Source organism: Salvelinus alpinus, chromosome 2, assembly GCF_045679555.1.
Source record: "Salvelinus alpinus chromosome 2, SLU_Salpinus.1, whole genome shotgun sequence".
NCBI lineage: Eukaryota > Metazoa > Chordata > Actinopteri > Salmoniformes > Salmonidae > Salvelinus > Salvelinus alpinus.
This window is the reverse complement of record NC_092087.1, coordinates 796,217-814,791: the sequence shown is the minus strand read 5'-3', so window position 1 is coordinate 814,791 and position 18,575 is coordinate 796,217. Positions and strand designations below refer to the sequence as shown.

The 18,575-nt window shown below is 48.6% G+C and overlaps 1 protein-coding gene across 1 annotated transcript in view; it reads right to left on the bottom strand.

Annotated features, from left to right (window-relative positions):
• stab1 (stabilin 1) overlaps positions 1 to 18,575 on the bottom strand; it is a 336,738-nt gene that overhangs the window by 218,850 nt on the left and 99,313 nt on the right. The window contains exons 5-6 of the mRNA XM_071364529.1: positions 5,430 to 5,525; positions 2,768 to 2,878 (exon numbers count right to left, since the gene is read on the bottom strand). Of these exons, the coding sequence (XP_071220630.1) occupies positions 2,768 to 2,878; positions 5,430 to 5,525 (207 nt within the window). The remainder of the gene's footprint in view (positions 1 to 2,767; positions 2,879 to 5,429; positions 5,526 to 18,575) is intronic.

Genomic DNA, 18,575 nt, shown 5'->3' with positions numbered 1-18,575 from the left:
GAATAGAACAGAACAAAGCAGAATAGAACAGAATAGAATAAAGCAGAATAGAACAGAATAGATTATAGCAGAATAGAACAGAACAGAGCAGAATATAACGGAATAGAAAAGAGCAGAATAGAATAGAACAGAGCAGAGCCGAATAGAACAGAATAGATTAGAGCAGAATATAATAGAACAGAGCAGAATAGAATAGAACAGACTAGATTAGAGCAGAATAGAACAGAACAGAGCAGAATAGAATAGAACAGAATAGAACAGAGCAGAATAGAATAGTATAGAATAGAATAGAACAGAACAGAACAGAGCAGAATAGAACAGAACAGAATAGAATAGTATAGAATATAATAGAACAGAACAGAACAGAGCAGAATAGAACAGAGCAGAACAGAATAGAATAGTATAGAATATAATAGAACAGAACAGAACAGAGCAGAATAGAACAGAGCAGAATAGAACAGAGCAGAATAGAATAGTATAGAATATAATAGAACAGAACAGAACAGAGCAGAATAGAACAGAGCAGAATAGAATAGAACAGAATAGAATAGAACAGATCAGAGCAGAATAGAATAGAACAGATCAGAACAGAATAGAACAGAATAGAACAGAGCAGAATAGAACAGAACAGAGCAGAATAGAACAGAACAGAGCAGAATAGAACAGATCAGAACAGAGCAGAATAGAACAGATCAGAACAGAATAGAACAGATCAGAACAGAATAGAACAGAATAGAACAGAGCAGAATAGAACAGAACAGAGCAGAATAGAACAGATCAGAACAGAGCAGAATAGAACAGATCAGGACAGAATAGAACAGATCAGAACAGAATAGAACAGAATAGAACAGAGCAGAACAGATCAGAACAGAATAGAACAGATCAGAACAGAGCAGAATAGAACAGAACAGAGCAGAACAGATCAGAACAGAATAGAACAGATCAGAACAGAGCAGAATAGAACAGAACAGAGCAGAATAGAACAGAACAGAGCAGAATAGAACAGATCAGAACAGAATAGAACAGAATAGAACAGAGCAGAACAGAACAGAACAGAATAGAACAGAACACAACAGGATAGAACAGATCAGAATAAAACAGAACACAACAGGATAGAACAGATCAGAATAGAACAGAACACAACAGGATAGAACAGATCAGAATAGAACAGAACACAACAGGATAGAACAGAGCACAAATGAACACAATAGAACAGAATAGAACAGAATAGAACAGATCAGAACAGAGCAGAATAGAACAGAACACAACAGGATAGAACAGAGCACAAATGAACACAATAGAACAGAGCAGAATAGAATGTAATATAATAATTTGGCTTCCAAGTTTAAGGTGAATAAGTTAAATAGAAAACATTGACCTAAATAACAATGAAGAATAAGGCTAAAATGTCTTCAACGCTCGTCAATGTAATAGTGAAATCACATGTTACTTCGTCTACACAGCATGCATAGTAAGACCAGTGACAACAGGTCTGGTGGGGGATTGCGGACTTCCTGCTTATGTAACCGGTGTGAAATGGCTAGCTAGTTAACGGGGTGCGCTCTAATAGCGTTTCAATCGGTGAAGTCACTCACTCTGAGACCTTGAAGTAGTTGTTCCCCATTGCTCTGCAAGGGTAACGATGCTTCGTGGGGGACAGTTGTTGATGTGTGCAGAGGGTCCCTGGTTCGAGCCCAGGTAGGGGTGAGAAGAGGGACGGAAGCTACACTGTTACACATATTTCTTTGTGGGAGAGATCTTTGTGGGCTGTACTCAGCCTTGTCTCAGGATTGTAAGTTGGTGGTTGAAGATATCCCTCTAGTGGTGTGGGGGCTGTGCTTTGGCAAAGTGGGTGGGGTTATATCCTGCCTGTTTGGCCCTGTCCGGGGGTATCGTCGGATGGGGCCACAGTGTCTCCCGACCCCTCCTGTCTCAGCCTCTAGTATTTATGCTGTAGTAGTTTATGTGTCGGGGGGCTAAGGTCAGTCTGTTATATCTGGAGTATTTCTCCTGTCTTATCCGGTGTCCTGTGTGAATTTAAGTATGCTCTCTCTAATTCTTTCTTTCTCTCTTTCTTTCTCTCTTTCTCTCGGAGGACCTGAGCCCTAGGACCATGCCTCAGGACTACCTGGCATGATGACTCTTTGTTGTCTCCAGCCCACCTGGCCATGTTGCTGCTCCAGTTTCAACTGTTCTGCCTGCGGCTATGGAACCCTGACCTGTTCACCTGACGTGCTACCTGTCCCATCTGCTGTTTTCAACTCTCTAGAGACAGCAGGAGCGGTAGAGATACTCTCAATGATCGGCTATGAAAAGCCAACTGACATTTACTCCTGAGATGCTGACCTGTTGCACCCTCGACAACCACTCTGATTATTATTATTTGACCATGCTGGTCATTTATGAACATTTGAACATTTTGGCCATGTTCTGTTATAATCTCCACCCGGCACAGTCAGAAGAGGACTGGCCACCCCTCATAGCCTGGTTCCTCTCTAGGTTTCTTCCTAGGTTTTGGCCTTTCTAGGGAGTTTTTCCTAGCCACCGTGCTTCTACACCTGCATTGCTTGCTGTTTGGGGTTTTAGGCTGGGTTTCTGTACAGCACTTTGAGATATCAGCTGATGTAAGAAGGGTTTTATAAATACATTTGATTTGATTTATTTCCTCCTGTTCCGGGAACCTTCAAAGTGTCATTTCTTGAAAACCTATGAATTTTGGGAAAGAGTAGAATTGTGTAACCCTAGTGATATCTATGATCTCTGTTACCTGAGCAACGGTCTCCAGTCTTGTGAAACCCAGGAAGACATTGACACACGGCGTTCTCTACCACTCCTTTACAGTGGGAGTAGGCACTGCAGTTCTTACAGGCAGCAGAGACTGGAGGAAACACAATACACATCATCAGTAGACACCAACCTACTGAAGTACCTTTCACTAAATGAGATCACTAAATGAGATCACTAAATGTGATCACTAAATGAGATCACTAAATGAGATCACTAAATGAGATCACAAAATGTGATCACTAAATGAGATCACTAAATGTGATCACTAAATGAGATCACTAAATGAGATCGTTAAATGAGATCACTAAATGAGATCACTAAATTAGATCGTTAAATGAGATCACTAAATGTGATCGCTAAATGAGATCGCTAAATGAGATCGCTAAATGAGATCGTTAAATGAGATCACTAAATGAGATCACTAAATTAGATCACTAAATGTGATCACTAAATGTGATCACTAAATGAGATCGTTAAATGAGATCACTAAATGAGATCATTAAATGAGATCGTTAAATGAGATCACTAAATGAGATCGTTAAATGAGATCACTGAATGCGATCACAAAATTAGATCGTTAAATGAGATCACTAAATGTGATCACTAAATGAGATCGCTAAATGAGATCGCTAAATGAGATCGTTAAATGAGATCACTAAATGAGATCACTAAATGAGATCACTAAACGTGATCACTAAATGAGATCACTACATTTACATTACATTTAAGTCATTTAGCAGACGCTCTTATCCAGAGCGAAATCACTAAATGAGACCGTTAAATGAGATCACTAAATGAGATCACTAAATGAGATCACTAAATGAGATCACTAAATGAGATCACTAAATGAGATCATTAAATGAGATCACTAAATGAGAACAAGATGACAATCATCAAACAATTTATTTTATTTTTTGAAAGCTTGTCTGGTCCAGAACAAGGTGAAAACTGGGTTTCCCTTTTTAAAAAATACATGAATTTCACATGTGAAATGTTCCATCAGTTTTTATGTGATCTTATTTGAAGTCAATGTGACAACATGTAAAACAACATGTGATAACATGAAACTACATATGTGAAAAAACGTGAGCAGGTGTTCCAAAAACACATGAGTTCTTCCAAAAACACGTGAGTTCTTCCAAAAACACGTGAGTTCTTCCAAAAACACGTTAGTTCTTCCAAAAACACGTGAGATCTTCCAAAAACACGGGAGGTCTTCCAAAAACACGTGAGTTCTTCCAAAAACACGTGAGTTCTTCCAAAAACACATGAGTTCTTCCAAAAACACGTGAGTTCTTCCAAAAACACGTGAGTTCTTCCAAAAACACGTGAGTTCTTCCAAAAACACGTGAGATCTTCCAAAAACACGTGAGGTCCTCCAAAAACACGTGAGGTCTTCCAAAAACACGTGAGGTCTTCCAAAAACACGTGAGGTCTTCCAAAAACACGTGAGGTCTTCCAAAAACACGTGAGGTCTTCCAAAAACACGTGAGGTCTTCCAAAAACACGGGAGGTCTTCCAAAAACACGTGAGTTCTTCCAAAAACACGTGAGTTCTTCCAAAAACACGTGAGTTCTTCCAAAAACACGGGAGTTCTTCCAAAAACACGGGAGGTCTTCCAAAAACACGTGAGGTCTTCCAAAAACACGTGAGGTCTTCCAAAAACACGTGAGGTCTTCCAAAAACACGTGAGTTCTTCCAAAAACACGGGAGTTCTTCCAAAAACACGGGAGTTCTTCCAAAAACACGTGAGGTCTTCCAAAAACACGTGAGTTCTTCCAAAAACACGGGAGATCTTCCAAAAACACATGAGTTCTTCCAAAAACACGTGAGTTCTTCCAAAAACACGGGAGTTCTTCCAAAAAAACACGTGAGTTCTTCCAAAAACACGGGGGTTCTTCCAAAAACACGGGAGTTCTTCCAAAAACACGTGAGTTCTTCCAAAAACACGGGAGTTCTTCCAAAAACACGGGAGTTCTTCCAAAAACACGTGAGTTCTTCCAAAAACACGTGAGTTCTTCCAAAAACACGGGAGTTCTTCCAAAAACACGTGAGGTCTTCCAAAAACACGGGAGTTCTTCCAAAAACACATGAGGTCTTCCAAAAACACGGGAGTTCTTCCAAAAACACGGGAGGTCTTCCAAAAACACATGAGGTCTTCCAAAAACACGGGAGTTCTTCCAAAAACACGGGAGGTCTTCCAAAAACACGTGAGGTCTTCCAAAAACACGTGAGTTCTTCCAAAAACACGGGAGTTCTTCCAAAAACACGGGAGGTCTTCCAAAAACACGTGAGTTCTTCCAAAAACACGTGAGGTCTTCCAAAAACACGTGAGGTCTTCCAAAAACACGTGAGGTCTTCCAAAAACACGTGAGGTCTTCCAAAAAAGCACATTTACATGTGAAATCATGTCTTTTTTTTGTAAGGGTCAATATCAATGGACTATATCTGGGCTGCATCACAAATGGCATTCTATTCCCTACATAGTGCACTACTATGGCACCCTATTCCCTACACAGTGCACTACTTTTTATTAGGACCCATAGAGCTCTGGCCAAAATAAGTGGACTATTTAGGGGATAGGGTGTTATTTGGGGCACAAGCCCAATTCATGTATCTGGTGTAAAGGAGGGCGGGGTTACCTTGATCACACCTGGGCCCAGTGTACGGAGGCTGGCAGTAGCACTCTCCGTTCCCATCGGGACCGCTGTTACACTCTCCATTCACACAGCCACACTCTGGACAACACAACAAAACAACAATGACAACGTTAGCTGACAGGTTAGAATATTCATGGAGGGATAGAGAGGGGAATGTCCATTTCATCCCTTTGTGCCAGAGAGAACTTAGGGTTCTGCAAACAAAACCTGAGTACACACAGGATCATACAGTTCTGCCCTATACAACTCAGTATAAAAGTCAGCTCCCGCATCTCCCCCAACACAGAGGTCACCCGCCCATCCGACAGCCGTAGACAATACATACCCTTGGCTTCACCGCTCTGTCTTTCCAAACCAAAGAAGAAGGAGCTGGGAGCATCCATCTCATTGAGCCAGCCTCTGCTACACCACCATCTATAGCATGACGAGACCCAGCCTCATCTACACCACCAGCAAGACTAGACCCAGTCTCATCTACACCACCATCTATAGTTTGACGAGACCCAGCCTCAGCTACACCACCATCTATAGCATGACTAGACCCAGCCTCATCTACACCACCATCTATAGCTTGACTAGGCCCAGCCTCATCTACACCACCATCTATAGCATGACTAGACACAGCCTCATCTACACCACCATCTATGACATGACTAGACCCAGCCTCATCTACACCACCACCTCTAGCATGACTAGACCCAGCCTCAGCTACACCAGCAGCATGACTAGACCCAGCCTCATCTACACGACCAGCAAGACGAGACCCAGCCTCATCTACACCACCAGCATGACGAGACCCAGCCTCATCTACACGACCAGCATAACGAGACCCAGTCTCAGCTACACCACCAACATGACGAGACCCAGCCTCATCTACACCACCAGCATGACTAGACCCAGCCTCAGCTACACCACCATCGATAGCATGACTAGACCCAGCCTCATCTACACCACCATCTATAGCTTGACTAGGCCCAGCCTCAGCTACACCACCATCTATAGCATGACTAGACCCAGCCTCATCTACACCACCATCTATGACATGTCTAGACCCAGCCTCATCTACACCACCAGCATGACGAGACCCAGCCTCATCTACACGACCAGCATAACGAGACCCAGTCTCAGCTACACCACCAACATGACGAGACCCAGCCTCATCTACACCACCAGCATAACGAGACCCAGTCTCAGCTACACCACCAACATGACGAGACCCAGCCTCATCTACACCACCAGCATGACTAGACCCAGTCTCATCTACACCACCATCTATAGCCTGACGAGACCCAGTCTCATCTACACCACCAGCATGACTAGGCCCAGCCTCATCTACACCACCATTTATAGCATGACTAGACCCAGCCTCATCTACACCACCATCTATAGCATGACTAGACCCAGCCTCATCTACACCACCATCTATAGCATGACTAGACCCAGCCTCATCTACACCACCATCTATAACCTGACTAGACCCAGGCTCAGCTACACCACCATCTATAACCTGACTAGACCCAGCCTCAGCTACACCACCATCTATAGCATGACGAGACCCAGCCTCATCTACACCACCATCTATAGCATGACTAGGCCCAGCCTCAGCTACACCACCAGCATGACTAGACCCAGCCTCATCTACACGACCAGCAAGACGAGACCCAGCCTCATCTACACGACCAGCATGACGAGACCCAGCCTCATCTACATGACCAGCATAACGAGACCCGGTCTCAGCTACACCACCAGCATGACGAGACCCAGCCTCATCTACACCACCAGCATGATGAGACCCAGCCTCAGCTACAACACCATCTATAGCATGACGAGACCCAGCCTCATCTACACCACCAGCATGACTAGACCCAGCCTCATCTACACGACCAGCAAGACGAGACCCAGCCTCATCTACACCACCAGCATGACTAGACCCAGCCTCATCTACATGACCAGCATAACGAGACCCAGTCTCAGCTACACCACCAGCATGACGAGACCCAGCCTCATCTACACCACCAGCATGATGAGACCCAGCCTCAGCTACACCACCATCTATAGCATGACGAGACCCAGCCTCATCTACACCACCATCTATAGCATGACGAGACCCAGCCTCATCTACACCACCATCTATAGCATGACTAGGCCCAGCCTCAGCTACACCACCAGCATGACGAGACCCAGCCTCATCCACACCACCATCTATAGCATGACGAGACCCAGCCTCATCTACACAACCATCTATAGCATGACTAGACCCAGCCTCAGCTACACCACCATCTATAGCATGACTAGACCCAGCCTCATCTACACCACCATCTATAGCATGACGAGACCCAGCCTCATCTACACCACCATCTATAGCATGACTAGACCCAGCCTCATCTACACCACCAGCATGACTAGACCCAGCCTCATCTACACGACCAGCAAGACGAGACCCAGCCTCATCTACACCACCAGCATGACGAGACCCAGCCTCATCTACATGACCAGCATAACGAGACCCGGTCTCAGCTACACCACCAGCATGACGAGACCCAGCCTCATCTACACCACCAGCATGATGAGACCCAGCCTCAGCTACAACACCATCTATAGCATGACGAGACCCAGCCTCATCTACACCACCAGCATGACTAGACCCAGCCTCATCTACACGACCAGCAAGACGAGACCCAGCCTCATCTAAACCACCAGCATGACGAGACCCAGCCTCATCTACATGACCAGCATAACGAGACCCAGTCTCAGCTACACCACCAGCATGACGAGACCCAGCCTCATCTACACCACCAGCATGATGAGACCCAGCCTCAGCTACACCACCATCTATAGCATGACGAGACCCAGCCTCATCTACACCACCATCTATAACATGACTAGACCCAGCCTCATCTACACCACCATGTATAGCATGACGAGACCCAGCCTCATCTACACCACCATCTATAGCATGACTAGACCCACTCTCATCTACACCACCATCTATAACATGACGAGACCCAGCCTCATATACACCACCATCTATAGCATGACGAGACCCAGCCTCAGCTACACCACCATCTATAGCATGACTAGACCCACTCTCATCTACACCACCATCTATAGCATGACTAGACCCAGCCTCATCTACACCACCAGCATGACGAGACCCAGTCTCAGCTACACCACCATCTATAGCATGACTAGGCCCAGCCTCTGCTACACCACCAGCATGACTAGGCCCAGCCTCATCTACACCACCATCTATAGAATGACTAGACCCAGTCTCATCTACACCACCATCTATAGCATGACGAGACCCAGCCTCAGCTACACCACCATCTATAACATGACTAGACCCAGCCTCAGCTACACCACCATCTATAGCATGACTAGACCCAGCCTCATCTACACCACCAGCATGACTGGACCCAGCCTCAGCTACACCACCATCTATAGCATGACGAGACCCAGCCTCATCTACACCACCATCTATAGCATGACCAGGCCCAGCCTCAGCTACACCACCAGCATACCGAGACCCAGCCTCATCTACACCACCATCTATAGCATGACGAGACCCAGCCTCATCTACACCACCATCTATAGCATGCCTAGACCCAGCCTTAGCTACACCACCATCTATAGCATGACTAGACCCAGCCTCATCTACACCACCATCTATAGCATGACGAGACCCAGCCTCATCTACACCACCATCTATAGCATGACTAGACCCAGCCTCATCTACACCACCAGCATGACTAGACCCAGCCTCATCTACACCACCAGCAAGACGAGACCCAGCCTCATCTACACCACCAGCATGACGAGTCCCAGCCTCATCTACATGACCAGCATAACGAGACCCAGTCTCAGCTACACCACCAGCATGACGAGACCCAGCCTCATCTACACCACCAGCATGATGAGACCCAGCCTCAGCTACACCACCATCTATAGCATGACGAGACCCAGCCTCATCTACACCACCATCATGACTAGACCCAGCCTCATCTACACGACCAGCAAGACGAGACCCAGCCTCATCTACACCACCAGCATGACTAGGCCCAGCCTCATCTACACCACCATCTATAGCATGACTAGACCCAGCCTCATCTACACCACCATCTTTAGCATGGCTAGAACCAGCCTCATCTACACCACCATCTATAGCATGACTAGACCCAGCCTCAGCTACACCACCATCTATAACCTGACTAGAGTCAATCACCACCTTCCGGAGACACCTGAGACCCCACCCCTTTAAGGAATACCTAGGATAGGATAAAGTAATCCTTCTAACCCCCCCCCCTTAAAATAGTTAGATGCACTAATGTAAAGTAGTTGTTCCACTGGATATCATAAGGTGAATTCACCAATTTGTAAGTCGCTCTGGATAAGAGCGTCTGCTAAATGACTTAAATGTAATGTAAATGTAGACCCAGCCTCAGCTACACCACCATCTATAATCTGACTAGGCCCAGCCTCAGCTACACCACCATCTATAATCTGACTAGGCCCAGCCTCAGCTACACCACCATCTATAACCTGACTAGGCCCAGCCTCATCTACACCACCATCTATAACCTGAATAGAACCAGCCTCATCTACACCACCATCTATAACCTGACTAGACCCAGCCTCATCTACACCACCATCTATAGCATGACGAGACCCAGCCTCAGCTACACCACCATCTATAGCATGACTAGACCCAGCCTCATCTACACCACCATCTATAGCATGACTAGACCCAGCCTCATCTACACCACCATCTATAACCTGACTAGACCCAGCCTCATCTACACCACCATCTATAGCATGACGAGACCCAGCCTCAGCTACACCACCATCTATAGCATGACTAGACCCAGCCTCATCTACACCACCATCTATAGCATGACTAGACCCAGCCTCATCTACACCACCATCTATAGCATGACTAGACCCAGCCTCAGCTATACCACCAGCATGTCTAGACCCAGCCTCATCTACACCACCATCTATAACCTGACTAGACCCAGCCTCAGCTACACCACCATCTATAACATGACTAGACCCAGCCTCAGCTACACCACCATTTATAGCATGACTAGGCCCAGCCTCAGCTACACCACCATCTATAGCATGACTAGACCCAGCCTCAGCTATACCACCAGCATGTCTAGACCCAGCCTCATCTACACCACCATCTATAACCTGACTAGGCCCAGCCTCAGCTACACCACCATCTATAGCATGACTAGACCCAGCCTCATCTACACCACCATCTATAGCATGACTAGACCCAGCCTCAGCTACACCACCAGCATGTCTAGACCCAGCCTCATCTACACCACCATCTATAACCTGACTAGACCCAGCCTCAGCTACACCACCATCTATAACATGAATAGGCCCAGCCTCATCTACACCACCATCTATAGCATGTCTAGACCCAGCCTCATCTACACCACCATCTATAACCTGACTAGACCCAGCCTCAGCTACACCACCATCTATAACATGACAAGGCCCAGCCTCATCTACACCACCATCTATAGCATGTCTAGACCCAGTCTCAGCTACACCACCAGCATGACTAGGCCCAGCCTCAGCTACACCACCATCTATAGCATGACGAGACCCAGCCTCATCTACACCACCATCTATAGCATGTCTAGACCCAGCCTCATCTACACCACCATCTATAGCATGACTAGACCCAGCCTAATCTACACCACCATCTATAGCATGTCTAGACCCAGCCTCAGCTACACCACCATCTATAACCTGACTAGACCCAGCCTCATCTACACCACCATCTATAGCATGACTAGACCCAGCCTCAGCTACACCACCAGCATGTCTAGACCCAGCCTCATCTACACCACCATCTATAACCTGACTAGACCCAGCCTCAGCTACACCACCATCTATAACATGACTAGGCCCAGCCTCATCTACACCACCATCTATAGCATGTCTAGACCCAGCCTCATCTACACCACCATCTATAACCTGACTAGACCCAGCCTCAGCTACACCACCATCTATAACATGACAAGGCCCAGCCTCATCTACACCACCATCTATAGCATGTCTAGACCCAGTCTCAGCTACACCACCAGCATGACTAGGCCCAGCCTCAGCTACACCACCATCTATAGCATGACGAGACCCAGCCTCATCTACACCACCATCTATAGCATGTCTAGACCCAGCCTCATCTACACCACCATCTATAGCATGACTAGACCCAGCCTAATCTACACCACCATCTATAGCATGTCTAGACCCAGCCTCAGCTACACCACCATCTATAACCTGACTAGACCCAGCCTCAGCTACACCACCATCTATAGCATGACTAGACCCAGCCTCATCTACACCACCATCTATAACCTGACTAGACCCAGCCTCAGCTACACCACCAGCATGACGAGACCCAGCCTCATCTACACCACCATCTATAGCATGACTAGACCCAGCCTCATCTACACCAACATCTATAACCTGACTAGACCCAGCCTCAGCTACACCACCATCTATAACCTGACTAGACCCAGCCTCATCTACACCACCATCTATAGCATGACGAGACCCAGCCTCATCTAAACCACCATCTATAGCATGACTAGACCCAGCCTCATTTACACCACCAGCATGACTATACCCAGCCTCATCTACACGACCAGCAAGACGAGACCCAGCCTCATCTACACCACCAGCATGACGAGACCCAGCCTCATCTACATGACCAGCATAACGAGACCCAGTCTCAGCTACACCACCTTTATGATGAGACCCAGCCTCATCTACACCACCAGCATGATGAGACCCAGCCTCAGCTACACCACCATCTATAGCATGACGAGACCCAGCCTCATCTACACCACCATCTATAGCATGACGAGACCCAGCCTCAGCTACACCACCATCTATAGCTTTACTAGACCCAGCCTCATCTACACCACCAGCATGACTAGACCCAGCCTCATCTAAACGACCAGCAAGACGAGACCCAGCCTCGTCTACACCACCAGCATGACGAGACCCAGCCTCATCTACACGACCAGCATAACGAGACCCAGTCTCAGCTACACCACCATCTATAACATGACTAGACCCAGCCTCAGCTACACCACCAGCATACCGAGACCCAGCCTCAGCTACACCACCATCTATAGCATGACTAGACCCAGCCTCAGCTACACCACCATCTATAGCATGACTAGACCCAGCCTCAGCTACACCACCATCTATAACATGACTAGACCCAGCCTCATCTACACCACCATCTATAGCATGACTAGACCCAGCCTCATCTACACCACCATCTATAACCTGACTAGACCCAGCCTCATCTACACCACCATCTATAGCATGACTAGACCCAGCCTCATCTACACCACCAGCATGACGAGACCCAGCCTCATCTACACCACCATCTATAACTTGACTAGACCCAGCCTCATCTACACCACCATCTATAGCATGACTAGACCCAGCCTCATCTACACCACCAGCATGACTAGGCCCAGCCTCAGCTACACCACCATCTATAGCATGACGAGACCCAGCCTCATCTACACCACCATCTATAACATGACTAGACCCAGCCTCATCTACATCACCATCTATAGCATGACGAGACCCAGCCTCATCTACACCACCATCTATAGCATGACTAGACCCAGCCTCATCTACATCACCATCTATAGCATGACTAGACCCAGCCTCAGCTACACCACCATCTATAGCATGACTAGACCCAGCCTCATCTACACCACCATCTATAGCATGACTAGACCCAGCCTCATCTACATCACCATCTATAGCATGACTAGGCCCAGCCTCAGCTACACCACCATATATAGCATGACTAGGCCCAGCCTCAGCTACACCACCAGCATGACTAGACCCAGCCTCATCTACACCACCATCTATAGCATGACTAGACCCAGCCTCATCTACATCACCATCTATAGCATGACTAGGCCCAGCCTCAGCTACACCACCATATATAGCATGACTAGGCCCAGCCTCAGCTACACCACCAGCATGACTGGACCCAGCCTCAGCTACACCACCATCTATAGCATGACTAGACCCAGCCTCTGCTACACCACCATCTATAGCATGACTAGACCCAGCCTCATCTACACCACCAGCATGACTAGGCCTAGCCTCAGCTACACCACCATCTATAGCATGTCTAGACCCAGCCTCAGCTACACCACCATCTATAGCATGACTAGACCCAGCCTCTGCTACACCACCATCTATAGCATGTCTAGACCCAGCCTCAGCTACACCACCAGCATGACGAGACCCAGCCTCATCTACACCACCAGCATGACGAGACCCAGCCTCATCTACATGACCAGCATGACGAGACCCAGTCTCAGCTACACCACCAGCATGACGAGACCCAGCCTCATCTACACCACCAGCATGACTAGACCCAGCCTCATCTACACGACCAGCAAGACGAGACCCAGCCTCATCTACACCACCAGCATGACGAGACCCAGCCTCATCTACACGACCAGCATGACGAGACCCAGTCTCAGCTACACCACCAGCATGACGAGACCCAGCCTCATCTACACCACCAGCATGACTAGACCCAGCCTCATCTACACGACCAGCAAGACGAGACCCAGCCTCATCTACACCACCAGCATGACGAGACCCAGCCTCATCTACACGACCAGCATGACGAGACCCAGTCTCAGCTACACCACCAGCATGACAAGACCCAGCCTCAGCTACACCACCAGCATGACGAGACCCAGCCTCATCTACACCACCATCTATAACCTGACTAGACCCAGCCTCATCTACACCACCATCTATAGCATGACTAGACCCAGCCTCAGCTACACCACCAGCATGACGAGACCCAGCCTCATCTACACCACCATCTATAGCATGACGAGACCCAGCCTCATCTACACCACCATCTATAGCATGACGAGACCTAACCTCCGCTACACCACCATCTATAGCATGACTAGACCCAGCCTCATCTACACCACCATCTATAGCATGACGAGACCTAACCTCCGCTACACCACCATCTATAGCATGACTAGACCCAGCCTCTGCTACACCACCATCTATAGCATGACTAGACCCAGCCTCATCTACACCACCAGCATGACTAGGCCTAGCCTCAGCTACACCACCATCTATAGCATGTCTAGACCCAGCCTCAGCTACACCACCATCTATAGCATGACTAGACCCAGCCTCTGCTACACCACCATCTATAGCATGTCTAGACCCAGCCTCAGCTACACCACCAGCATGACGAGACCCAGCCTCATCTACACCACCAGCATGACGAGACCCAGCCTCATCTACACGACCAGCATGACGAGACCCAGTCTCAGCTACACCACCAGCATGACGAGACCCAGCCTCATCTACACCACCAGCATGACTAGACCCAGCCTCATCTACACGACCAGCAAGACGAGACCCAGCCTCATCTACACCACCAGCATGACGAGACCCAGCCTCATCTACACGACCAGCATGACGAGACCCAGTCTCAGCTACACCACCAGCATGACGAGACCCAGCCTCATCTACACCACCAGCATGACTAGACCCAGCCTCATCTACACGACCAGCAAGACGAGACCCAGCCTCATCTACACCACCAGCATGACGAGACCCAGCCTCATCTACACGACCAGCATGACGAGACCCAGTCTCAGCTACACCACCAGCATGACAAGACCCAGCCTCAGCTACACCACCAGCATGACGAGACCCAGCCTCATCTACACCACCATCTATAACCTGACTAGACCCAGCCTCATCTACACCACCATCTATAGCATGACTAGACCCAGCCTCAGCTACACCACCAGCATGACGAGACCCAGCCTCATCTACACCACCATCTATAGCATGACGAGACCCAGCCTCATCTACACCACCATCTATAGCATGACGAGACCTAACCTCCGCTACACCACCATCTATAGCATGACTAGACCCAGCCTCATCTACACCACCATCTATAGCATGACGAGACCCAGCCTCAGCTACACCACCATCTATAGCATGACTAGACCCAGCCTCATCTACACCACCACCTCTAGCATGACTAGACCCAGCCTCAGCTACACCACCAGCATGACTAGACCCAGCCTCATCTACACGACCAGCAAGACGAGACCCAGCCTCATCTACACCACCACCTCTAGCATGACTAGACCCAGCCTCATCTACACCCCCAGCATGACGAGACCCAGCCTCATCTACATGACCAGCATAACGAGACCCAGTCTCAGCTACACCACCTTTATGACGAGACCCAGCCTCATCTACACCACCAGCATGATGAGACCCAGCCTCAGCTACACCACCATCTATAGCATGACGAGACTCAGCCTCATCTACACCACCATCTATAGCATGACGAGACCCAGCCTCAGCTACACCACCATCTATAGCTTTACTAGACCCAGCCTCATCTACACCACCAGCATGACTAGACCCAGCCTCATCTACACGACCAGCAAGACGAGACCCAGCCTCATCTACACCACCACCTCTAGCATGACTAGACCCAGCCTCAGCTACACCACCAGCATGACTAGACCCAGCCTCATCTACACGACCAGCATGACTAGACCCAGCCTCATCTACACCACCACCTCTAGCATGACTAGACCCAGCCTCAGCTACACCACCAGCATGACTAGACCCAGCCTCATCTACACGACCAGCAAGACGAGACCCAGCCTCATCTACACCACCACCTCTAGCATGACTAGACCCAGCCTCATCTACACCCCCAGCATGACGAGACCCAGCCTCATCTACATGACCAGCATAACGAGACCCAGTCTCAGCTACACCACCTTTATGACGAGACCCAGCCTCATCTACACCACCAGCATGATGAGACCCAGCCTCAGCTACACCACCATCTATAGCATGACGAGACTCAGCCTCATCTACACCACCATCTATAGCATGACGAGACCCAGCCTCAGCTACACCACCATCTATAGCTTTACTAGACCCAGCCTCATCTACACCACCAGCATGACTAGACCCAGCCTCATCTACACGACCAGCAAGACGAGACCCAGCCTCATCTACACCACCAGCATGACGAGACCCAGCCTCATCTACACGACCAGCATAACGAGACCCAGACTCAGCTACACCACCATCTATAACATGACTAGACCCAGCCTCAGCTACACCACCATCTATAGCATGACTAGACCCAGCCTCAGCTACACCACCATCTATAGCATGACTAGACCCAGCCTCAGCTACACCACCATCTATAACATGACTAGACCCAGCCTCATCTACACCACCAGCATGACTAGGCCTAGCCTCATCTACACCACCACCATCTATAGTTTGACGAGACCCAGCCTCATCTACACCACCATCTATAACATGACTAGACCCAGCCTCATCTACATCACCATCTATAGCATGACGAGACCCAGCCTCATCTACACCACCATCTATAACATGACTAGACCCAGCCTCATCTACACCACCATCTATAGCATGACTAGACCCAGCCTCATCTACATCACCATCTATAGCATGACTAGGCCCAGCCTCAGCTACACCACCATCTATAGCATGACTAGGCCCAGAGCTACACCACCAGCATGACTAGACCCAGCCTCCTCTAGACCACCAGCATGACTGGACCCAGCCTCAGCTACACCACCATCTATAGCATGACTAGACCCAGCCTCTGCTACACCACCATCTATAGCATGACTAGACCCAGCCTCATCTACACCACCAGCATGACTAGGCCCAGCCTCAGCTACACCACCATCTATAGCATGTCTAGACCCAGCCTCAGCTACACCACCATCTATAGCATGACTAGACCCAGCCTCTGCTACACCACCATCTATAGCATGTCTAGACCCAGCCTCAGCTACACCACCAGCATGACGAGACCCAGCCTCATCTACACCACCAGCATGACGAGACCCAGCCTCAGCTACACCACCAGCATGACGAGACCCAGTCTCAGCTACACCACCAGCATGACGAGACCCAGCCTTATCTACATGACCAGCATGACGAGACCCAGTCTCATCTACACCACCAGCATGACTAGACCCAGTCTCATCTACACCACCATCTATAGCATGACTAGACCCAGCCTCATCTACACCACCAGCATGACTAGACCCAGCCTCATCTACACGACCAGTATGACTAGACCCAGCCTCATCTACACCACCAGCATGACTAGACCCAGCCTCATCTACACGACCAGTAAGACGAGACCCAGCCTCATCTACACCACCAGCATGACGAGACCCAGCCTCATCTACACCACTGGCGCTTGTGCCCTCACCTTGTCTACGGCCTTTATGTGGGCACGCAAAGCTCTTATGCCCCAAATCCCCACACTCAAACACCGTAGAATATCTGTTCTGGCAAACCCTGAGTAGAGCCCCTCCCCATGCCTCACTTTAAAATGCACATTTAGCTGTTGCTCATTGTTATATAGAAATATGAACACTTGCCTCCGGAACGAAACAACGTGCTTAACGGCATCTGCCTGAAAACCTGCCGACACGGAAACCGCTAGCAAACTTACCAAACCGACTCAGCTTTCTCCTGATTTGATCATCCGTAATAAACGGAGGCAGATTCGCAACTACCACCCTTCTCGAAGGAGTCGAAAGAGGAGAAATCGGCACCAACACATCCCTTACAAATATTCCACTAGCAATCAGCCTGCCCACTGAATTTACTATTTTCATGAACACAACCACAGCTTTGTACATTCTGGAAGCAGAATGTATAAATTCAGCTCCTACCTGCTCACCAACCCATGAGCAGAACCTCCTCCACCTGAATCCATGTCGTAACGACAGCGTCTCCTCCGTCGTGCTACATCACACCGTTCAACACCCAGGAAACTACATCTCTGTGCTAGGCTGTGAAGCCATCATGCTACATCACACCGTTCAACACCCAGGAAACTACATCTCTGTGCTAGGCTGTGAAGCCATCATGCTACATCACACCGTTCAACACCCAGGAAACTACATCTCTGTGCTAGGCTGTGAAGCCATCATGCTACATCACACCGTTCAACACCCAGGAAACTACATCTCTGTGCTAGGCTGT